Genomic DNA, 24,395 nt, shown 5'->3' with positions numbered 1-24,395 from the left:
CAGGATGCATCTGTCTTGTCTGCTCAGGGCTGTGAGCTGCAAACCTTCTTGTCCCTGCAGAGAGGGAGGCTGGGTGGGTGCCTGATGGGCCCTCTGAGTGTCCAGGAGGGACTGCCCTGTGTCCTTGGGGGAAACGCTGGAACCCCCAAGTCTGTAGTGTTTCCCAGTAGCCAGGCCACTGACCTATGTCAGTACCCCAGATCAAGGAGGGAGGCTGGCCTTCCCACTGGTGGGGGGCATGCTAGGACCCAGACAGGGCTGGGGGCTGCGGGCTCGGGAGTGTTAGGTGGAAGGTCTCATTAAGTTGCATAAAAGGACCAGCTCTAGCGTTACCAACACACACACACACCCCTCCCTCATACATAAACACATGCGTGCACACAGCTCACACACACACTCTTCCCCCAATCGTGTATGATTTACACAGGTTGCAAAAAAACTAAAAACACAAAAAAACCCCAAAGAATGATAAAAACCGGCAAGAACAGTCTGCTTTACTTAGTTTGTCTCGCGCACCTCTGCATGCTCTGTGGGCACATGGGAGGGCACACCGGGTAGACGGGGAACCAGCCAGTAAGCTGGCAGCCGCCACCCACCACCCACCTCAAGAAGCAACATGTGGCCGTCCCAGCCCAGTTAACTTTCTCCCGAATGGTGGGGACTAAGGGCATTTGGGGAGTGCCCCGCCAGTCTGGAGATGTAACGGGAGATAGGGAGACGGGCCCCAGCCCTGTCCCAGCACCCAGGCGGGAAAACTGTTGGCTGAGGGGGTGGGGGTGGACGCCTCAGTGGGGCGGACAAAACTTTTGATTCGCCTTCACACCTTCTCTAAGAACCAGCTCGGCAGCCCTCCCAGAAGGGAGACTTTCTGGGCCTTGGGGGCCGATGGAAGGGGCAGCCTGCTGCTCCAGGGACACCTCCCCAAGGCTTAAAGAAGTGAGGGGAGGCGCCCCCACAGCGGTCCCCAGGGCAGCAGGTCCTGACCCCTACTCCTTTGCCTGCTGTCACCTCCCCAGGGGGCATCTTCTCTGGTTGCCTCTTGTGGCAGAGGGGTCACCAGGGACGAGGCAGAAGTGAGGAGGGGAGTGGGGGGTTGCCCGCCAGCTGCCCCTGATTAAGATCCCAGAGGCGCAACCTCCAAGCTCCTTCTGGGACCCTTGGGAAGTCAGACCCTAACTTGGGCTCCCGCGCCCAGTCTGCAGGGAGGGGGAAGGTGCAGGGCGGGTCCTCTGGGCGGGTAGACGAGATGGCCACAGTCTTGGGCGCCCCGATCTGGCAGGATTAGACGTTCAGTCTCCGCCCAGAAGACGAGCTCGGAACTCCTCCACGTAAAAGAAAAAGTTGGGCCGCGCTGCAACTTTTTTTCTTTTTTAACCCAAAGTGATCAAACCCGGGGTCCCGCCCGTGTGGCTCCTGGGGTGGGCCAGGTGCGGGCACCCTGGCGGGAAGGGTCGGGGGCCCGGGTGGGCCGCGGGGCGCGTCCGCGCGCACTCGCGGGGCGACGGCGCCGCCCCCGCCCCGCGCCCGCGCCCGCGCCGGCCCCGGGCCAGCCCCTTCCTCGCCGCGACTCGCCCGCTGGCCCCACCCCCGCGCCCGCGGCGCCCAGTGGGAGGCGGGGGCCGGCCCGGCCGAGCGCGGCGCCGCGCTCTGATTTGCTGCGGGCGCGGGGGAGCGACAGCCTCGGCGGGTGCCTTCCCGGCGCGAGGGAGGGAGGCGAAGGGGGGAAAAGCGCAGGGCGCCCAAGGCGAGGTCGGCACTCCCGGTCCCCGCGGCTGGCGCACGACCTCGCTCGAGCGGAGCGCCCACGGGGAGCGGGTCGCGGGGCGGCGGCGGCGAGGAGGCGGCGAGAAGGAGTCGGAGGAGGCGAGGAGGCGCGGGCTGCGAGCGAGTGGGGTCCCGGCCGCCCCGGGGCCAAGGTCGACCCCCGCCCGTGGGCGAGCGCGCCAGCCGGCCCCGTCCGAAGCCGCCGCCACAAAGAGAACGCGGGCGCCGGCTCCCCATGACTTCCTGAAGCGCGCGGTCCCCGCCGAGTCCGCTCCCTCCCGGGCCGTGCCCCGCGCCCCCGCGTGCCCCCGCGCGCCCCGACCCGCGCCCCGCCGGCATGGACGTCCACACCCGCTGGAAAGCGCGCAGCCCGCCGCGCCCGGGCGCCCCGCTGCTGTCCCCGCCGCCGTCGCCGCTGCTGCTGCTGCTGCTGCTGCTGTGGGCGCCGCCTCCGAGCCGCGCAGGTAAGGGCCGGGCGCGGGGGCGGCTGTCATCGCGGCCCCGCCGGCCTCCCTGGCGCTGTCCCCGGGCTCGGGAGGGCGCGGGCCGCCTCCCCGAAGGCCGGCTGTGAGCGCGGGGGACGGAGACGCGCCAGCGCGGTGCCCCGCGCGCCCAAGGGCCGGCCGGGGGCGACTGTCGCGCGCGCCGGGGCACGACCCCGCGTCGGAGCCGCCAGAGGGGCTGTCCACGGGGCCGACAAACTTTGTCCCGAAACTTAGCTTCTCCCGCAGCGCTCGCGCGCGGCTGCCCAACTTCCTCTCCTGAAAACGGGGAAGGGTCGCCCCCTAGAGTCACAGCCCGTCCGTTCAGGCCGGGCTGCCGGGCGAGGGGACACTGGTCGCTGGTGGGGGGATCCCAGAGGCTTGAGCCCACAAGCCCTGCCCTTCTCCCCAGGCACACGCCAGGCCCGGTCTCTGCTCTCCTCTGAGTCTTGCCATCCTGGCCACTAAGTGCCCCTCCGGCCGGGAGCCGGGAGGCTGGTAGCCCAGCCCTGCTCCTAATCCCACCCCCCCAAACCTCCTGACGCCCTGGGAGGCAGGTTGGTCTTTTTGTGTGTGTGATGGTGAAGGTCGGGCAGAGTGGTTCAGGTGGTGCCCAGATGGGGCACTCCTCCTGCCAGAGGTCTCACGTGGAGGGAGCCCTCTCCCTTGGGGAGTCTCACAGCTCCCCACTCCCTCCCACTCAGCCTCCCAATGGGACAGTGGATTCCAGGCATCACCTTGGTGAGCACCTGTGCAGTGGGTCTTCACACAGCCTCAGACGCCAGCAGCCCCCGCCCCCGCCCCCGCCCAGTCCCCATTAATAGGTGGGGAGACAAGGCTCGGGGCTGCTGGTGCCAGGTCAGGAACAGTGAGGGGCACAGGGGTGGGGCAGTGGGCTCAGCTGGCCCAGCTGGCGGGAGGGAGGGCTCTGCTGCCGCCCCCTTCTCTCCTCCGCTTTGTAATTTGAAACCATGTGGGAAGAATCACTTTCCATGTTCCGCTTGCCAATTAAGATACTCTCTCCCTTTTTCCTGGCATGTTGAGCGTGTGGTGGGCCAAAGGCTATGAGCAGGAGTCAGTGTGTCCCGCCAACATGGGGCTGGGGGAGACACGGGGTGCCAAGCCTAGCTCTGGGGACCTGCTGTCTTAAGCCCGGGATGCCAGTAACCTGCCCAAAATCCTGGACTGACTCTGGGGATCAGCTGAAGGTGGAGGACAGTCGTGGTCTCCAGGTCAGTGGCCTGCAGTGCACTGGGGGATGTGGTCAGGGGGCCCCGGGTGTTAACAGTGTCCTGCTCCCCGAAGGCGAGGGTGGCCCCTTGGAAGCAGAGGCGTGGCAGAGGGGCCGAGAACTTGCACAGTTGGCTTTGGTCAGAACGGCAGTTGGAAAGCATGTGAAAAAGTCACCTTTCTGAGCAGGTTTCTGACCTGTCCCCACTTCCCAGGGTAGGATGGGTTTTGAAGTCTGGGGCAGGGCAGCGCGGGGGTCCTGTGTGGGGGGCCAGGCACCCCAGATGCAGGAAGCGGGAGCCTGTTCTTCTCTCCATTTTGGGACTCGCCAGATGTTTTCCGAGTTTTCCCTGAACATGGCCCTTTTTTCCTGCCTTCTCCTTGGCCAAGTGTGTGAAGGAATGAAAAGTAAGATTGCATTTGGGGCCGGTTAACATTGTAAGGCGCGAGGGAGAGTATGTGAAATGAAACATGACCCCAATATTTGGAAATTGAGGTCATCTCCTCAGCCCGGCATTGGGCGGCTCTGGTCACGTGACTGCTTCTCGCAGTAATTTTGTGGGCAGTGTTGTCCAAGTTTTGCGGGGCTTGACAGATGCGAAATGGTTAAATTCCCTCTGACTCAATCAAGTTGGCTGGAGAGACACCCTTTTCCATCCTTCCCCCTCGCCCGCCTCCCCAGAAGAGAACAGGCACGGGGAGGAGCTCCGGAGTCCTCCTTGCCCTCATCGGGGTCCAGACTTCAGTGACAGGAGGGGCTGCGGCGGCGGTCACTGCCCAGCCCAGCGGTGTGACCACCCGGCAGGGCTGCAGGCAGGAGTGTCTTCCTGGGGCTGGAGCCCAGAGGGCCTTCTCCTGTGATGTTGCTCCAGGGCCCTTTCTGGGGTGCTGGCCAGAGCCTGCCCCGTTACCCCACCCTTCAGACATTTCTGGACGGCCACCGCGGCCACGCCCTTAGCCCAGCACAGCTGATGCCTGCCCGCCCCGCCCCTGCCTTCTGGCCCTCTGGCCCTGCCTCCTCCCTGGATCTCAGACACGGCTTGGGTGGAGCCGAGGGGGGCGGGGAGCAGATGCCCACTGCCCCCTGCCCCCCACTTAATAACAGGACAGCAGAGGCCAGACTAGCGGTGAGCCCCGAGAGTCAGGGATGAGTCACCAACACCCCTGAGGCACCCTGGCTGAGCCCGCACTGGAGCCCGCAGGCCGCATTTAAGGAGCAAAGCAGGGTCCCTGCCCCTGCAGACCCTGGGCCCTGGTCACCTTGGTCATGGGTGTGCTGACCCCTGCCTGGCCATGTCATCTCACTGGATCCTCACACAGGCCTGCAGGATGAGGGACCCCAGATTCTGGGTCTGTCTGGCCGGTGCTTCTGACATGGCCACACCTCAATGCCTCAGACTTAGGGGGGGACGGTGGGGGGCACCTCTTCACCTCCATTTATCAGCTCTCCCTGGGAGAGGCCTGGTGACCCAAGCAGTGTGGGGAGGTCCTGCCCCCTGTGGCCCCAGGGTGAGGGCTGTGTTGCTTTTGCTCCCCCCTCCCTCCACTCCTTCCTTCCTTCCTTCTCTCTCCTCTCTTCCCTCCCTCCCTCCCTCTCCTCTTCCTCCCTCCACCCCTTCCTTCCTATCTTCTTCCCTCCCTCCCTTGCTCCGTCCCCCCTCCACCTACCCCCCCTTCCCTTCTTCTCCCTCCTCCCCCCTTCCCCCTCCTTCCTTTTTCACTGGAATGCCTTCCAGAGGGACCAGATGGGTTGCAGTCTCCACTCTCCCGTTCCTTTGCTTTAACTGGCCCTTCACTCGTCCTCAAGACCTGGCTGGACCCTGAGGGCCTTCCACGCAGGCTGACCCGGAGGGATATGGGAGGGCAGAGGTGAAGGGGGCGGGGCTCCTTGCTGCTGGAGCTCTAAGTCTTCTGGGCAGGGGCACAGGGCTTTGTTCCACTCTTCATTTTTGTGCCAAGTGTCACGTGTCACCTTACTTAGTCTGGGAAGGCTGGCCCCACTGGGGAGATCTGGGGAAGCTTCCTGGAGGAGGTGATGCCAAACTTGTTCTTTCCCGCCCTCTTCTTCCCCTTCCTTAGCAGGTGCCCTCCTCCACCTCTGGCTTTACTCTCGTCTGCCCCTCCTTCTCCTCCTTCTCCTCCTTCTTGGCAGGACATTCCAAACTCTGCTCTGGTGTTCGCGTTCTCTGGGGCTGCTTCCCTTGGCTGGAAAGCCCCTCATTAACTCGGTTGGCAGGGCGCCCCCAGCTCCGCTTGTCCTGGGAGGGCTGTGCTTCAGAAGTGGCTGCAGTGAGAAAGAGGGGGTCTCTGCGGGGTGGGGGGGGATGGACGGAGACCTGGGAGCTTCCTTAACCCTCTGTGCACCTGCATGCGAGGCTGGTGCCCTGAGTGGCTGGGTGAGCTCTGCAGACAAACTGACAGCCTCGGTGTCAGCCTGCGGTGAGGGGGCGGCTTCTGGCCATGACTCTGGGTTCTTGTGCTGGGGGACAGGCAGTTAGGTGTGGTGGGGGATCTGACGGCTGAACCCCAGGGGGCGGCATGGACAGTTGCGGAGTTTCGCCTCTGAGACCCGCTCGGGGTGGCTGGTCTGGGCCAGGCACCCTGCCTCATCTTTCCTATCTGGAAAATGGGCCGCGTTGCTTTGAGGGGTGGCCATGAGGACTGCCCGCTGTCGTGTGAGCCCCGTGTAAGGGAGGACACGCCATGGCTGCTGTTTGGGCGGCATTTCTGCACGAGGAACCGAGCAAGCGAGCGCGCTGTGACCCCTGCTCCCCATCCCAGAAGTCGCCTGGCAGAGGGAGGTGTGGCTGTCCAAGGAGGCCCCATTCCCAGAGGCTTCTGTCACCCCCAGGCTGGGTCAGTGTGCGCCCCTCATCGGCTCCACGTCGCCTCCTGGTTCATTTGCACGAGTCATCTGGGACATGCTTGACAAGCCCCTTGGGCACATGTGCGTGTTTCTGGGTGTACGTGTCGGGCACGTGCTCATGCGTGACATGCTGATTTGTGTGGACCCATGTGTCTGCGTGTCCTGTCTCTGCGTATGCCTGTGTCTCATGGTCTCCCGAGGACCTTCTGTGTTTGGGCAGCCCGGGGCAAGGTGACATTGACCTCCCTACCATGGGTGCCCCCTCAGCCCCACCAGATGGGAGACTCGGAGATGAACCGCGGCCCCGGAGCCTGCTGGGGAGCCACGAGGTGGGGGTCCTGCAAGGTTCTGCTGGGTCCCACCCTTTGATGAGATGCTTTTACTCCCAGGAGGGCGGCGATGAGGTGCTGCAGTTTCTCTCCTCCCGTATGTGGGTCCCCCCGCAGAAGGCACTCTGGTGTCTGCACTCTGCCAAATGTCCCTTTTAAGATCTCTGGCCTGGCTTGGCTCGCGGGGATCCTGAGATCCTGAAGGCGGAGCCGGCTTTGTCTCTTCTCTCGGGCAGACCTGCAGGGCTGGGGGCACAGCATGGGGAACCCCATGGGTGATGCTCAGGGCAGCCACACCCCAGCTCCACTCCTACCAACTGGGCGTTTAGCACCCCCGTGCCTCAGTTTCCCTATTTTTAAGAAGAGGGTGGCAGTCCTAGGTCCTGCAGGGTTCTTTGTGGGGGTTCGGTGCATGACGTGCAGAGCACGGAGTGAGCCCAGTTATCACCGTGAGTCCTTCCCAGACCCCGAGGACGCCCAAGGCAGTGGGTGTGGGGTCCTGCTTGCTGGCTGGCTGCGTGACCGGGTCCCTCTCTCTCCCGTGGACGGTCACACTAGCGCCTCCCTCGTGGGAGAAACAGAAGAAGTGGTGACACAGGAAATGTCCCCTGTTTATTAGACTGCTCACCGGGACATCCGTGGTGCTGAGGCCAAGGGGCGGAGGTAGCTCCCCTTCCTCCTCGGGCCACCCCCACTTTGCAAGGAGGAGTTGAGTCCAGAGATGGGAACGGACCTGCCCACATCCCCCCGCGGGACTCTGGTCTTCCGCCTCCGTGACGTGACCATGAGTGACGGCAGGTGCCCTGGACATGTTCACGCTGGGGGGCGCGCAGGTGGGGACTTTGCCGGCTCAGATGCTGCTCGGTGCTGGCGCTGTCCCAGGTGGCTGGAGGGCCGTTCATGGGACGAAGGGATGCTCGACGGGCTGTGCGGGTGTGTGTGGCTGTGCAGGGGTGTGTGGCTGTGCAGGGGTGTGTGTGGTTGTGCGGGTGTGTGTGGCTGTGCGGGTGTGTGTGGCTGTGAGGGTGTGTGTGGTTGTGCAGGGGTGTGTGTGGTTGTGAGGGTGTGTGTGGCTGTGAGGGGGTGTGTGGCTTGAGGGGTGTGTGGCTGTGAGGGTGTGTGTGGCTGTGAGGGGGTGTGTGGCTTGAGGGGTGTGTGTGGCTGTGCGGGTGTGTGTGGCTGTGCGGGGGTGTGTGTGGCTTGAGGGGTGTGGTGGCTACGTGGTGCGGGTCGTGGGGGTCACTCGGTCTGAGGCATTGGCCGTCAGCTTTGACTCACCCCGTATTTTCTGGCAGAGCCCCAGCCTCAGTGGTAACCCCAGTTAGAAGTAAGTGTCGCCATTCTTCGGTGACTCAGGCCCAGGAAATGGAACCACAGTCTGACCCAGTTTCTCCAAACTTCCATTGCACAGAGCCCCCGGGGCGCTGCGACGTCTCTGAGCGCCAGCCCGAGGGTCCTTCGCTTCCAGCACCTGCTGGGCAGGCGGCCGGCCCTGCGTGGCTGGTCTTGGGCCGGTGCCGTGGCAGGCGGGACCCCAGTGAGCTCTGCTTCACCGACTGCCACAAGCCGCGTGGCTGCGCGGGCGGCCGTGGTGGCTGCGGGGCCGAAGCTCTGGGCCTGCGCGGGGAAGCCGCGATCCCACCCGGACGGACACCAGGACAGCGCGCGCTTTAACGTCCCCGCAAGCCGGCGGCAGTCGCCTTCCGCTCCGCGCAGGCTGACCGAGAGCGGCGAGCAGCTCCGGAGGCCGTTCCTCCCGGTGGAGGGTCCGAGAGGCCGGGCCCCGCGCCCGACGTGTGGGGCCTCCCGCGCGGCTCCGGTCTGTGCCGGCCCCGGCGGCAGGTGCGCGCGGGGGCAGCAGGTGAGCGCCCGGCCGCCTGGGAGCTTCCGCGGCCGCGGGGGACCCAGACTCGCACCGCACCAGGGACTGTCCCGGCGAAGCGCGGCGTGCGGCTAGTGAGTGGACCGGTCACCGCAGGTGGGGCTGCCACTGGCCAATCGGAGGGGAGGCCCCTTCCAGCCGGCGGGGCACTGGCCAATCGGAGGGGAGGCCCCTTCCAGCCGGCGGGGCACTGGCCAATCGGAGGGGAGGCCCCTTCCAGCCGGCGGGGCACTGGCCAATCAGAGGGGAGGCCCCTATCAGCCCTGTGGCGCGCTGGCCAATCAGAGTCCAGCCTGTTTTGTCCGGCCCTGAGGTTGCTAGAGGCCTGCCCTGGGTGAGTTTGAAGGGAGGCGCTGCTTGGAGGACCGAGGCCGCTTTCCCAGCTGTGTCCTTCCTCTGGTTCCTGGTCCCCTTCAGTGAGACGCCGTGCTGGGCTCCCACCAGCCTGCGCTGGGTGCGGCTGGTCCCATCCCGCAGAGGCGCACGTGGAGGCTTCGCAGACGGCGGGTCCTCCGCCCCCGAGCGAGAAGCGCCCTCCTGCGGGTGTAGGACCGGGAGTGGGACCGGGAGTGGGACCCGGTGTAGGACCGGCGCAGATGCTGGTGCGGGTTGCCATTCTCCACCCCCGGCGAGGGGGCCTTGGCAACTTGGGGCTTTCGTTTCTGTCTTTGTGCGGGAGAACGAGGTGGTGTCCTGCCCACGGTGGGCAGTCTGGGAGCCTTGGCCTCGCTGTCTCTTTCATCTGATACCGGGCTGGTCAGTTCCCACCATAGGGCGCCTTGCTGAACGTCAAGGCCTTCTTGGGGAGGACAGCCAGGCGGCTGTGCACCCAGTGGGCCCCTGGCACCCTGGCCCACCTGGATGGGTTCTTGGAGCAGGTGCCAGGAGAGCCGGGAGCCCGGAGATCTGCAGGGGGCATGCAGGGAGATGGGGACGAGGAAGGGCGCCCTCTCATCCTGGGAGCTCTCTTTGGTCGTGGGAAGCCTGAGCCCTGTTTGGGCCTCTTCTGTGTTCCGGGTCTGTGGGGAGAAGTGACTGGGATCTCTTTCCTGTTGTGTTCCCTGGAGACAGTGTGCGGTGCTGGGGGGGCTCCAGCTTGCTCCGGGGGAAGGAGGTGGAGGAGGTGGTCTCTGGTACCAGCGCCCCGCAGAGACGCTGCTGTCCTTCAGAGGAGACAGTAGGGGCGTTCCGGCTGCTTTTATGCAGAGGAGGAAGGGACCCCAGCTTCCAGGTCCTCTTAGACTAAAAATGCTCGCCCCAGAGCGCTGGAGCGACCAGGCCTTTCTAGGCTGGAAGCTCAGGAACAGGGTTTCCGAATGGGGTTATTTTCCAGGGAATTATTCAGTTATTCCGAGTCTTAGTATAGATAAGGGCCCTTTAGCGCAGCAAGTCCTGCTTGGACAGTGGCTACATTTCACTGAACTTGGGGAACCCATACGGGGCCTCTTGGACACCCAGGGTGGTGGGGCTGGCACAGGGAGGCCGCGAGCAACGAACTCCAGGGAGGAGCTGGAGTCGGCCCAGAGCGGGGGTGGGAGGGGCTGGTGGGAGGCTGGAGCTCTCTCAGGGTCACCCCCCCTCCCTGATTAGGTAAGTTGCAGGCTTCAGCATCCATGGTGGTGTCGGGGGGACACCTACAAGGGGCGAAGGGCCAGGAGGGAAGAGGAGGAGGCCTGGGCTCCCCACTCCTACGCCTGCCCTGCTTTCTTGGCATGGTCCCACCTTCAAGAAGCAGTGATCAGGGCAAATTTTGAAGGTAGCACAGCAGCTCCCCACAATCCATGTGGGGTTGACCAGTGTTTGCCCACAGCTAACCTCATGACATCCAGCCCCCCCCACTCCTCTGCACCCCACGGACTGTGCCACTGACCCCCGACGTCCCATCACACTCAGCTACGACTCTGCCCAGCACACTCAGTGCGAGTCCTTCCCTCTCTGTGCCGTGTCTGTGCGGGACCTGAGGGACATGGAGATGAGCTCAGAGCTGGGTGTCCTGGGCCAGAGGACCGTAGTGTTGCACGTAGGGGGGCTCCTTGCTCCCCTGGGAGCTGGAAGGGCAGGTGCCTGCATCTTGCTTATGCCGAGGGCCCAGGCTCCCTGTTGAGGAGCCCCTCTTTGTGTCCCAGTTTAACCATCTGTGAAATGGGCACAGGAGCAGTGCCTGTCTCAGAAACCTGCTGGAAGGACTGGAGGAATTGGCCCAGGAACTGCCTGAGGACCATCACAGCGCTGCTTCTCATGGTCACGACTGCGGTGTGTTCAGTGCAGGACACGAGTCCGGGGCCTCCGTGTGGGTAGATGGGGGGCAGTTCATTCAGGCCTCAGAGCTGAGCCCCTTGGGACTTGCTAAGGTGCCACGGGAGAGAAGGCAGCACCCTTTGGTGTCCTCTTTAGGCCCAAGGACAACGTGGGCCAGGCCCATGGGGCAGGCTCTGTGCTCTCCACCTGTTCCGGGCCCTGAGTGGGACACTGGGTGCCCTCTGCATGCGCGACTTTGTTTCCCTGGGGCCTCTCAGGCTGCTGGGGCCAAAGAGCAGAGGACAGGGTGTGGCCAGGAGTGGCCCAGCCCAGAAGCTGGGGCTGAGGACTGCGGGGACAGGAGAGGCCTGGCAGTGGTTTCCGCTGGAGCAGGCCTCCCCCCACCATCGCCCCACCCCAGTGATGCCCGGCCCCAGGGGCTGGTCCTGAGGCGGCTTTGCTGGCAGTTTGCAAAGGGCTGCAGCCCCCCGAGTCTGGGACCCTGGCCTGGTAACTGGGTGGTTTCTGGGCTTGACTGGGAGCTGGGGAGGTGGGGGAGCAGGTCTGCTTTCCTGTGTGGAGGGCTGTGAGCGGGCTCAGCTGGGGATCCCCCAGGACGAGAGGAGGAGATGGAGCCCGGGCCTGGACCTCCTCCGGGGCTCCCTCTCCCTGTGTGGGGCCAGCCCCTTCCCTCCTGCCATCCACCGCTCCTTTGAGTTTTGAAATGAAAGTTCAGGAGAAGAGGGTGGGAAGCCCGATGAGTCAGCACGCGGGACAAGGACAGCAGCTTTGGAGGCCAAGAGAGCAGGGTGTGGCCCCTGGCTGTGGGACCTCCAGTGCCCCACTGGACCTCTGATCCAAGTTAGCTTACCTCCAGATGAGGGGCAATGACAGCACGCAGAAGGGCGGCCGGAGGGATTCGCGTGCGTGGCCTGTGTGTGGATGCAGAGCCCGTGGCGCGCTGTCCTGGATCCTGCGTTCAGGGCAGCAGGGCAGACAGAGTCATGCGAATCACGGTGATGTCTGTGGTCAAGGTCGTCGCTGCAGTTACTAGCATGTCGTGATAGCACCGTATAACACTGTGGTTCTTTTGTGCCGGTGGTTAGTACTGCCGGAGCTCGGGGAGGCAGGAACCGTCAAGGGGACAGTGGGGATAAGGCTTCTGTGTGCGGGTTCAGGGCTCTGCTGGACTTGACGGGTGGCTGGCCAGTTAGTGCAGAGGGCCCAGCTGGTGATGGGGGCGAACCCAGGAGAGGTTGGTACATTTGACAGATAATACTCCCTGGGGGGCTGCTGTCCAAGGTTCTGCACCGAACACTGAGGAGCTACTTTGTTGGGGTGGGGGGGGGCAACGTCCGACAGCAGACAGGCCCGGGCTCCTGGGGAAGGAACTGGAGGTCTTACTGGGACTCAGTAAGCCTCTGGCCTCTGGCCTCTGGCCTCAGGGTGGTTTTGCTGATGAATCCACTCAGAACTGGAGGGCTTGGGTGTTCCTGGGGTTGAAGTCTGCTGAGAAGTGGGGGGGCCAGACCCCCGGGGCAGGCTTTGCTACCCGCTGTCCTGCCTCTGGGAGGGGAAGCCCATGGTCTTGGATCTCCACCATCGGGGGGATGGTGTGTGAACCTCGCAGATTTGTCCTGGGACTTGTAGCCTGGAGGTCTCAGGTCTGTCCCAGGGTTCCTTCTGTTCCAGGAGGGTTTGTGGCCACTGCCAGGTCCCTCTGGTAGGGGACGGCACTCGGGGTGGAAAGTGCCAGAACCCAGGCTCCAGTGCCGCTGGTTTTCACCTGGTTGCCATAAACCACGGGGCTTTCCAGCTTCTTAAATCTTGCTCACCAGGAATATAGTGAACGCTGCTTCAACTTGGAGACACTCCCCATTTTCCTTACTTCACGGCTTCCCGTTGTATCCATGCCACCAGGGCCCACCTGTGGAGAGGAGCATGCTGGGGGCAGTGTAGGCCAGGCCTACACTGTTGGGCCCCCAAGCTCCCAATCAGCCCATCCTTGCCCTCCCTGCAGCGGCCTGGGCCCGTCCGTGTGGACAGGTGCCCGCCTCCCCTTCCCAGGCCTGTCCGATTATAGACGGTACCCTGGCCCTGGGAGGCTGCCGTCCAGGGCTGGAAGGCACATGTCCCCACAAGAGAGCTGGGGACGTGGGGACAGTCCCTTTGGCTTGACTCTCCTATCTGTTCTCGGGCCTGCCCACCATTCTGGTGGGCCGCAGCTCAGCTGGGGTGCCTCAGGCTCTGGGCTCAGGGGGCGTTTTCAGTACCCCACGGGCGTCTCCTGGTGAATGGATGTAGGCAGAGCAGGAGGGGGGTATGCTTGATTGAGAAGTTTCTCTGAAGGTAAAGAGTGAGATTCTCTACGACTTTTTTCCCTTTTTGCACTGTTTTGACAGAGTGACACCTTCCAAGGTGAAAGGCCCCCCTTCCATTCCACGTGCCGGAAGCCTGAGGCCCGCAGAAGGCTCGGCACTAGCGAGCGGCAGCGTCACGGCCTCTAAAATATTGGGTCTCAGCTACGGGGAGTCTGATTCCATGCAGCTTCTTGGGAACAGGCCCTGGCGTGCAGAGCTAGAGGTCAGAGGGCAGACCTCGCGGCGGGGGGTGAGGGGGCACTTGGCTGCCTCCTTCTTCTCTGGGGCCTTCATCCCTGCAGCGGGGGGGCTGGCGAGGGGAGGCTGGTGAACCCCGCTGGCCACCGTGCGTGACCTCTCTGCCCCATCTCGAGGAGCTCTGCAGGGATGGGTCCCGGGGCCTGTGCTGGGCCGTGGGGAGAGTGTTTGTGGGAGCCGGTGAACTGCCTGGGCGCAGTCAGGTTTCCCGTTTCAGCAGGAAGGAAAGAGCGGGGAGCGGAGCCCAGCCAGGTGGGCCTTGCCTGGTTCGTATCAGCGGACACACGAGGGGAGAACTGCGTGTGGATCCGTGCCCGCCAGCCGCAGGGTGTAAAGATAAGGGTGTGGTCGCCTTGAGCGGTTCTCCCCTCTGAGGGCCGTGTGGGGGTCCGAGCAGCCCCTCCGACGTCCTAAGAGTTGACCTGGTGTGGCTGAGCTGCGGCCTCTCCTTGGCGGGGGAAGCTGGGCCAGGACCCGACCCACATCTTTAAACCATCAGCGTTTCAGTGAAGGAGAGTAAGCCCCTGAGAACCAAGGCCCCGGGGCCTGAGCTCCGAGCCTGCCTTTATCTTCCTAGCACGGTGCCTAGGATGGATGCGGAAGTCCAGGGAGAGCTGCAGGCTTGCCAAGACCGGAGCCTCCCACCCTTGGCTTTCTCTTCGGATGGGTCACGAGTCCTAGAGAACCCTTCAGCCCCTCAGACAACTTGCTGCTTGGGTGACACACCCGTCCTGTGTGTGCCGGCCGGCCGGATTCAACTTGGAGAAGTTCAGGGAATCTGAATTTATTTCAAACTGAGGGAGGAGGGCTTATTGCGTGTCTGTGGTCCCGGGCAGGTCTGGTGGGGGGCCACGTCCGGAGGCAGATGTCCACACGGCCCGCGCTCGCGGCCACGGCACTGAAGACCCAAACCTCGAGACCAAGTATGGGGCTGGTTCACCCAGAGTCCCTGCTAGACACGTGGAGACCGAGGTGGGGCTTGGGTGGCCGGTGCTGCACCTCCTGGTGCTACCTGGCTCCCCTGTGCCTCAGTTTCTCTGTGTGTGCAATGGAGCTGGGGCTGCTGCCCTTACAGGCTGACACTGACAGTTCAGGAGGCTTGGTGTGGAGCGGGGAAAACAGGTGGGTGGTGGTCTCTGGACCCTGTGGCCTCGCACGGTGCCCATGGTGGAGGAGGGGTTCCGTAGATGCTTGTGACCTTGAACGGAGAGACCTTCACAGACCCTCAGGGTGTTGGCCGATGTGTTTCGTCTTCCAAAGGAGGGTGGGCCGGTGTGGAGGGACAGGAGGAGGGTTCTGCGCCGGCTGGTAGAGGTGGGGACTCGGGGTGCTTGGGGAGGGAGGATGGGGAGGATTTGGAATTTGGTCATGGAGGTGTGGAAGAACGCCTCTGCGCTCTGGACCGGAGTCTGAGGGCCCAGCGCTCTGCTGGACTGACCCCCCATGGACACTGATCTGTGCAGCGGGCTGACCATCCCAGGTCTCTCGAGGGATCCCCCTGCAGATGACCTGTTTGTGGCAGGGCGTGTGTATGCGCAGGCGGGAGCACCGTCCCAGGAGCACACAGAGCCGCCCGGTGCCCCGAAGCCTCCCGTGTGCCGGAGGTCTATGCCCGGGATTGCTTACGTCCAGCAACCCCGGCAGGCGGCATTGTGGGGATGCGTCCGGTTGTGCCGCTAACTAGGAGCAGAGCTGAGATTGGAGCTCTGAGTACCCCAGGCCGCCTACTCCTGCCGACCCTCCTGCTCTGTCTTCTGGATAATTTCTCAGCTGTCACCCGGCTCCCTAGCTGCCGTCCCTCCAGATGACCCTTTCCAGGTCTGTTCACCTCAGACTCCTTTAATTCCCAGTAAATAACTTCCAGAAACCCCGTCAGCCCTGCTTTGGAATTCCTTAAATGCTAGCCGCTCTGCCTGCCGCCTCCGGATCAGGACTCCTCTGGGCCCTTACCTCAAACCGCTTCTGTGGCGCAGGCCTTCCTGGTGGGTGACCGGGTTGCTCCTGTCGCCGTAAGCCTCTCGCCTCCTGCTCCCCGCACCCACCCACGGAGCCCTGGATCCCGGGCGCGACGCCCCAAGCCACCTCCCTGGGCGAGCCTGGGCCTGCTCCTCTGTGTGCCCTTCTCGGCTCTCCTGCTCCAGCCCTCCCCGGGCTGAACTTAAGCCCCAGCAAAGGCGCTGGGCTCCAGGGCTGTACCTTTCTCCATAAACACTGAAGCCTGGTCCATATCTTGGCAAGAAAATAAGAACGAAAATCCTCCAAAGGTGGGTAGTCTAGTGTTTTTCCAGCCCCTTAGTAAAACAGTTCCTGGTCTGATTTGTGCAGCAGTGTCAGCAGCCAGGGAATGACTGCTCCCCAGAACGGCCGGGACTCCGCGCTGCTCTGGGCGGCCCATCTCTGGGGTATGTCAGGCTCAAGGCGCGCACATTTTTCTCGGACGACTCACGCCGGCTCTCGCTCTCGAGGCCCCTTCCTCCCGCTGTGACTTCCCAGCGCCTGGGGAAGCTCTGGCTGCCGCGTCCGCCCAGCTGGGCCCAGCTGTGCAGGCTCAGCACCCTCCCACGCAGTGCCGTGTGCCCAGGCCCCCCGAGATACACCCCTGCTGTGGGCCTTGGGACAGGGGCTAAGCGCCAAGGTGGAGAGTGGCCGGGCTGGCAGTGCTCCTGGGGGTCCCTCTCCACCCTCCTGTCCTGTGGCCCCAGGGCCCTCGTGTCCCTTTTGCATCCTGATCCCGGCCTTAGGGGTCCCAGTGCTCGAAGGAGGGGGCCGTGTGGCAGCTGCCCACTTGGATGGGAGAGAGGGGGCTCTCACGGAATGTTCTGGCTCAGACACGGTGCCCTGGGTCTGACGTTAATCACATCTCTGCTGGGCCACAAACTCCATCCGTGCGTGTCACCGAGCTCCAGAGCTGTGAGCGAGGCTTGTGTGCCCAGCGTTGAGGGACTGTGCACAGCTTTGCCACGGGGCGGTGGCTGAAGACAAGCCCTTCCTAGAACGCAGTTCAGCATTTACAGAGCTCCACAGTCCACGCACTGCAGTGCCCTGAGAATCAGATGCTGCGCCCCTGGGAGGGCACACAGCCTGGGCTCCCGGTCCTGTGGTCGGTGCACGGTGACCCCTGCTTGCCTCCCTTGTGCTGCCCCGTTCTGACACCCCAGGAGAGGGAGGGCAGTGCCTGTGGGGTGCTGGGGACACAGGGGGTCAGAAGTCAGTTGGGGAAACCCTGCTGGTGGCCTGGGCAAACTGGGCCCCTGACCTGTCTGGCTCCATGTCCCCCTCCACGTCCTTCCCTAGCCCTCCTGGGTTTGCACCCAGGTGCTCCGAGGGCGTGTTGGGGCCAGGCTGCTGGTTTGCCTGGAGTCGGGACTTTGGGTGAGTTTGTGCTGCCCAGGGTGTCCAGGGGACCCGTGCAGATGCCCAGAGGATAGGCCGGGATGGGTGGGGAGGGGTGCGGCCCCTCCTTAGAGGTCTTCCCCCTCTCCTCTTCTTTCTGTAATTATGTTGTTTTTTTTTTTTAATGAAAAAAGATACATTTTTCATTAGAGTCATTTTTGGAAAACACAAAAAAGTGCAGAAGACAATAAAAATCACTCATAATCCCAAAACGCAAACTCTACTGGGTAAAAAATGAAGAGTGAGGGATGGAGGGAAGAACAGGGGGGCTGGCCTGGAAATGAGGGCACAGTGGGGGGCCTCATCCCACACCCAGTGTCCTGTCCCCGAAGGGGGAGGCCGTGGAGTCCCAGCACAGCTCATCCGGGCTTTCTCCCTTCGCTTTATAAGGACAGCCCGCTGCTCCCCGTCATGACTGCTGTAAAAAGCCTAATTCATGGGCAGTGGCTCCTCTGATTGGACCGTGGGTCATTTCCATTTTCGATACTGTAAGTGCCCGGGCATTCCTGAAGGAGGAACGCCTTAGATTTTGCCCGAGCTGCTTCCATCCCAGACACCAGGGTGTCAGGGCTGCTCCTGGGTGGGGGGCAGGGGCTGGGCCAGCAGAGACCCTCCCCTCCATGTGGGCGGTGAAGGGGGGCTGGGCAGCCTTTGCTCTCTGTGGGCTTTAAGGCACAGCACCTAGAGGAATTCAGGGCCTGATAAAGGCGGCATTCACTTGGCCGGGAGAGAGAGGATTAGTCATTGAGATGGGCCGGGAGAGCAGAGACACCATCTGGGAACGAGAAGCTGGGCCCTGCCTTCCTCCCGCTCCAGAACACGTTCCAGATGGATTGAAGATGGGATCTTTGCAAACGAAACCATGGAGCGACCAGCAGAAATCGTGGGAGACTGGGTTTTACAACCTGGGGGTGAGGAGGCCGTTCCCAGAAACCCCAGAAGTTAGAAGAAAAAGTTTCATTCCGCAAAAGTTAAGAGTTTTTCTCGGGCCAAAAGGAAACCCAAAACAACCAACCAGCATAAAAAAGGGGAAGAGGAACATGGATTGCAGAGAAGGGATTGATAAGCTATAATATTTGAAACTCCTGTAAATCAATAAGAAAAGGCCAGAAACCTTCCACACTACACCGCCCCCCCCCCGCCCCCCGCCCCAGACGGAAGACGAGCATAGTTCTTAGGAAACAAAATGCAGAGAGTTTCTAAACGCACGAGAGCATGCTCGCCGCCTGGAAAGGAATGCAGGTGGAAACCCAGGGGGCCCCCAACCTCCCAGCTGAGCAAAGCACGGACACTGACAACACTCACTGTTGCCTCCAGGCTGTGAAGGGAAGTGGGGGTCCTCCTGGGTCACCCCTCGAAGACAGGCAGCAGGAATATCTGAATATTCCAGCGTTAAAATGCACGTGCTCTGGGACCCGGCCACTCCACCGGGTCTTGGAATTTTCCCTAATACTATATGCACACGTGTGTGTGTGGACACCCGTGGGGTCGGGCAGCACCGTCTGGAAAAGCGGAGGATGGAAGTACCTGGGTCCCGTCATCAGAGCCACTCGGGTAAGAGTGTTCTGCAGCCACTAAGAGAAAGGGCTTTCTTGGCTTTGCGTTTCCTGGAAGGGATTGGTCTCTGGGATACCGTTATGCAGGGAAGCGGTGAAGAAAGCTTCCGGTGGTGTGCGCCCCTCCCTAGGAAGAGGAGAAACACACCCATCTAGGCTTGGTAAGGAGGCCCACAGGAGCGTTGGGACTCCTGGTGCTGGCTGGAGTGGGCGGCTGGGTGCGGGTGTCCCGTGAGCGGGGTGGTGGGCTCGTTGGAGCTAGGGGGCGGCTGCGAGGGGGGCAGGTGTGTGGCTGATGGAGAGGCGGGACCGGGAGGTGTGGGCTGGCTGCTCCGGGAGCCTCAGGCCTTTGCTGCGGGCAGGCAGCTGCCTTGGGCTGGAATGCCTTAGTCAATGAAAAGGTTTGTGGTTAAGAAAGAGGAAAGACACGAGCTACTCAGGAAGGGACTGGGCAGATGACTGGGCATGTACTAGTCGATGCTGTTCTGACAGCAGGAACGCGCGTGTCTAGCAGCACAGAGCCGAAATTGTCCTCCACGACCCCCATCCACTCAGTGCGCAGGCGGGGAAACTGGGCTGGCGCGTTTGTTCCTAGAGTCGCACAGCTAGTTGGGGGCAAAGTCCATAGATGTCTGTGCTAATCCTCTGGGGCAGGGGCTGACCATGTGTTCGTTTGATAAACACGAAGGAATTGCCCAGCACCAAAAGCGCAGCCGGGAGGGCAGCTGGGATTCAGCGGTTCCCCACGGCTTCCACCGCGCGGCACGCCTGGGAGGGCAGCCCCTCCCCCGGTTCCGATGTCCGCCCTGGGGCTGAAGCCTCGCACGTCGCACCTCCTGTGCAGGTGGCAGTGTTCAGGCTGTGGATGGCACCTGCCACCAGACCATCCCACAGACGCAGATCGGGGGCCCCTCAGGGCAGAAGGAAAAGCCAGAGGCCGTGGACATGACCGCGCTGACACGGGAAGGCTTCCTCGGGTTGGTGCTGGAGCTCAGCGCGGTGGTGCGGTGTGGGTGTGGCCCTTGACCTCCGACGTTGCGATAACTGCCCGGGCTGGGTGGTCACTGACTCCGTCTTCTCCCCACACTCCCCGGCCAGTGCAGGGCACAGTGTCTCCAAGACTGTCGGGCCGCAGGGCCAACTGCTGTCGCGAGGTTGGCCCCTTTCCCCAGTGCAAGTCACAAGGGTCCTGGAGTCTCCCTTGCCAGCCGAGTCTCTGCTCACCGCCCGGAAGGCCAGCCTGGACGTGAGGCTTTGAGGGTCCCTCCCCTGGTGAGTCAGGTGTCAAACGATGCTGGAAAGTCCTGGGCCCTGGAAAAGCGGACAACCTCGCTTACTCCCTGGGTCCCTTCTTGTCTTGTTTCTACAAGATCCCTGCTGGGAGGTGCATCTTGGCCCCCAAACCTCGCCATCGTTACTCTCGCAGGGGAGTTAGTCTGTCCTGGTGGAGCACAGAATGGTGGGGAGGAGCTGAGACCCCCCTGTTGTTTACGCTCTCCTCTGAGCGTGTCGGGGGTGCCGACACGTGGGCTCTTCACGGCTCCAGAGGCCCAACACTAGAGCATGGATGAGCTCCCTGCCCCTGAGCACCATGTCCTGGGGGTACCGGCCCGTCCCAGAGTGTGTGGTGGGTCTCTGTGGTGGAACCGTGGGGGAGTGCCACGTTGTGGGCCACCGCGGTCCTGCTACCTTTTCACATGGTGCAGTCGGTACTCAACGGGAGCACAGAGGAGGGCCACCGGTCCGGTGTGGGGGCCCAAGGACGCCGTTCCAGAGGTGACAGAGAGTGAGGAGTCACTGGGAGCGCTGGTTGGGCAACAGGAGGACTCCAGCCACAGGGGAACGGGATGTGCAACCCCTTCATGCTGTTTGACCTCGGTCTTTGGTTTTGGGGTCTGGTGTGACCGGAGCAGAATGGCAGGGGAGGGAGCGGCAAGAGATGAAGCTGTGGTGCCTTTGATTCAGTTTGCATCGGTAAAGGTACACGGCCGTCCTTATCCAGCCGTCCCTCTGAACATCCGCCCGGTGCACCCGCCACCTGCCTGTCCACCTGCTCCTCCGTGCCGTTACCCCACCTGCTCACGGCCTTGTCCATCCAGACCCTGAACCCATTCCACCACCCACCCTCGCACCCAGACCATCAACCATTCCACCATCCACCCATCCATCCGGACCAGAAATGCATCCACCCACCCACTGATCCAGACCGTGAAACCGCCCCCCCTCCCCGCATCCGTTCTTCCATCATGGCACTGGGCTGCTCCTTCCACCACACCACATTCTACTTTGGCATCTGGGTGGCATGACCCTGCAGACTCCCACGCTCACACTGGGGCTCCTCGAGGGGAGGAAAGGCTGACTTGTGTCCGCTGCTGAGTGCTTACTTAGCAAAGGACCAGGCACCGCTCGATTCCCGGGCTGGATACTTGCGGCTGCGGGGGCGGCCCTCCATGTGGCCAGGATAATAAGAAGGTGCCGACCGTGTCTCAGGAGTTAAGGGAGGGCGGGGCACTGGCTCTGGACTAGCTGGGGACGTGGGAGGTCAAGGGGCTCTTGGCAGAGGTGGGATGAGGATGGGGAAATCTGTGCGGCTGATAGTAGCGTGTTGGAGAAACCCCGTCTAGGGGACAGGGAGGTAGAGAGTCTGTGTTTCAGGATGTTTGGTGAGAGATTCAGAAATTCTGCTAATTCCCCAAATACCTGTGTCAGATTTTCTTGACTACAAAATAAAGCATACTTATTGCAGCAAATCTGGGAGATACGAAACTGCCTTTTTCTTTTCCATTTTGTCTTAGTTCGGGCGGCTATAACAGAATACCCCAGACTGGGTGGCTTAAAACCCACAGAAGTTTATTTCTCCTGCTTCTGGAGGCTGGGAAGTCCAAGGTCAAGAGCCAGCATGGCTGGGGGAGGACGCTTCTTCTGGGCCTTAGCCTGTGCCTTCTCGCTGTGTCTTGGTCGGGGGTGGGGGGTGGGGGTGGGGACACAAGCATTCAGTAGCATTCATTCTGTCCTCACACTTTCCCCTCACCTGGCCGAGCTCAGTTAGGAACAGTGTGTGCCTTGGTCGCAGACACTCCCCACGCCATTGCCATCTGTAAACAGCCCCATGGGCACCGGTCTTCACTGTATGCTCGCGCTGGAGTTGACCTCTCTGCTCCCTGCATGCTGAACTTGGCTTGTTTCCAATCGTTTGTTGTTATAAATAACACCTGCATGAACATCTTTCTGGTAAATCCTTTCTGCCTCTCATTATTTCCTTGGGGTGGATTCCAAGACGCTGACTCACGGCATTAGAACACAGGAATGTTTTAAAGTCCTTTTACCGCAGCTGTCATTCCAGCCGACAGCCGGTACTTGTTGCTGGAGCTACTGGGCCCCAGCACAGTGTCCCTGGGGACCGACCCCAAGTGGGCCCTGTGATAGAGTGCAGCTGCCCGCCCGCCTGCCTTGAGGCCATCACTGCCCACCCCCCTTGTGCTCCTGGGGGGCAGTGATATGCTGTCATATGAGGTCCGGACCTGGCTGGGCTGCCTAGGCCTTTAGGGTTTGGGTTTCCTCATCTGGAGGACAGAGCAGCACTCCCTGCCCCACGGCGTTGTCCTCAGAGGTGGGTCATTAACAACACTTAGGACTCATGTGCATCCGTGGGATGTCTTCTCCCATTTAATCAGAAGACGTAAGGGAATCTTCCGGGACCAAATAGACAATCAGTAGACGCTCCCTGTGTCCCCTTTGCTCCCCTTCCTGTCTCTGGTGGTCTGTGTGTTTGCTGAGTTTCTGCTGTGGCCGGCCGAATAGAGGGTGATACCAGGTCCTGCTGATTGTAGGGTCCCCTCCCCACCAGGCCATCCCATGGAACAGGTGTGCTCTGGAGCCCCAGGGAAGGGGGTGGGCTGGGGCTGGTACGTGGGATGCCACATGGGTGGGTGGGACAGCGGGCTGGCCTGGGCGGGGATAGGCTAAGGGGTGAAGGGAAGGGGCCGCCCACTTTCACCTGGGCAGTATCCTGGCAGGATGCTTGTGGAGGAACCGTCCAGTACTGAGGGTGGGCGCCCCGTCCACTCCTGTACTCCGCCGCTGTCTGGGGCACCGACTGAGCCTGGCCACGTGGAATCTCTGGGGAGGGCGGGTTTTGGAACTCTACTTCGTCAACCCGCTGAGTGTGGGCCCAAGGAGCTCAGTGGGACTGGGGGTGTAGCTCAGACGCGATGACTGTGAGGGCTTGTTCTGAGTTCTGCCACCAGTTCGTGGTGCCTCCTTCAGGGGAGCTGAGCAGTTTTGAACAGTTAGGTGCACATTTCGTGTCCATGTGGCTGGTTCTGAGTCATGGTGAGAGGGGTACTGAAGAGTTGCTTGGGTCTAGTAATTGAAAAATGCCTTCTTGTCCTGGGGGAAGTAACGTAGCATATTCCTCCAAAGGTCAGAGTGACCCAGTGCAATATTCTTTTACTTGGATCACATAATTGAAAAACATAATTTCAGCATTGCAACCTAGAACCAACAAAACAGCACCGGGACCCTTCCGCAGCCAGGCTCCGAAAGCCGTCCTATCCGGGCCGTGCAAGGCGCGTTCGGGCAGGTGTGTGGGCCTCGCCTGGCCAGATGCTGGCTTTAATTGGAAAGGGAAGTATTCCTCTTAACTTCGCTTATCACATTGTTTGCTTTGTGACGTTTAATAGGGGGTGACACCATGTCCAAGAACTAATTTTCATCTGTTTCTAAAGTTGTCTCTTCCAACGAGAATTTCACGGCAGATTCCAGCCAGTGTCAGTGTTGGAAAACCAGTGAGCCAGCAGACACGTTTGCCTTTTGTCCACATTTCAGTCTGGAAGGGCAGGGGTGAGCTGGACTCGAGCCTTACCAAGGGGGCCCCTGTGAGGATGAGTGGGGTGCGGTGGCCCACTCCAAGCATCAGACTCAGGAGATGTTGTATACCTGGGAAGTGGAAATGCCGTTTTGTTTTATGAAGTTAAAAATTACAGAGGGGGCGCCTGGGTGGCTCAGTCGTTAAGTGTCTGCCTTTGGCTTGGGTCACGATCCCAGGGTCATGGGATCGAGCCCTGTGTCGGGCTCTCTGCTCAATGGGAAGCCTGCTTCTCCCTCCCCTTCATCCCCTGCTTGTGTTCCCTCTCTCCCTGTGTCTCTCTCTGCCAAATAAATAAAATATGTAAAAAAAAAAAAAAATTGACCCCTGGCTAGGCAAAGGTGAAAAGATCTGTGACAGTCCTGTGGGTTTAGTTTTAGGTGGACATGGGGGAGGGGGGGGAAGACAATTATTTAATCATAATGTTGTTTCCTGTGGAACACTAATTGACATTTATTATTCCATTAATTTGAAATAAAAGCAATACACACCCATCATAGAAATGTGGAAAGCTATTGAACAGTATAAAGAGGAACATAAAAATGAACCATAATCCCTTCCTTGTTTAAACCATGATCCTGGTGATGGTTTCTATTCATGTAGCCAAGTAAATTACCAGCTGAACATTTTGATGTATTTATTTTCCAGTATTTGTTCCGTGCCTGCGTTTACAAAATTAACATTACAGGCCACTTTGTAAGAGTTTTCAACTTAAAATATGCATAAATCTCAGTAAATGAGGAGTCAAAGGGAATTCCCTCCATCTGATAAAGGGCATTGATGTAAAATCTGTATGTTGAAATCTCTCCTCCCCTGGGATCAGGGACAAGGCAAAGACATCTGCTCCCAAGAGCCTATTCAACATTGTGTGGTGATCCTAGACAGTGCAATAAGGCAAGAAAAAGAAACACAAGACATGCAGATTGTAAAGGGAGAAGGGAAACTGTCTTCTTTGCAGACCACATGACTGTAGATGTTAAAAATTCTAAAAACTTTACAAAACTTCCAGAAGGAAGAAGTAAATTTAGTGTGGTCACAGGAGCCAAAGTCTATACAAAAAGTCACTCACTATGTCTAAAGTATAGAGATAAACCATTGGAAATAAAAATTAAAGTGGCCACTGCAGGGACGACTAAATATGAAACACTTAGAGATATATTTGACAAAATA

At 61.0% G+C, this 24,395-nt stretch overlaps 1 protein-coding gene across 2 annotated transcripts in view; it reads left to right on the top strand.

The window, feature by feature from the left end:
• The first annotated feature begins 1,721 nt into the window (after nucleotides 1-1,721).
• Nucleotides 1,722-24,395, top strand: part of COL5A1 (collagen type V alpha 1 chain) — a 140,055-nt gene continuing 117,381 nt past the window's right edge. For both annotated transcript variants that reach the window (XM_032866237.1, XM_032866235.1), the window contains exon 1: nucleotides 1,722-2,228. In XM_032866237.1, coding sequence (XP_032722128.1) covers nucleotides 2,102-2,228 — 127 coding nt within the window. In that variant the 5' untranslated portion in view covers nucleotides 1,722-2,101. The remainder of the gene's footprint in view (nucleotides 2,229-24,395) is intronic.

This window comes from Lontra canadensis, unplaced genomic scaffold (genome assembly GCF_010015895.1).
Source record: "Lontra canadensis isolate GAN:19392208 unplaced genomic scaffold, GSC_riverotter_1.0 scaffold30, whole genome shotgun sequence".
Classification (NCBI taxonomy): domain Eukaryota; kingdom Metazoa; phylum Chordata; class Mammalia; order Carnivora; family Mustelidae; genus Lontra; species Lontra canadensis.
This window is presented reverse-complemented; position numbering and strand designations above follow the sequence as displayed.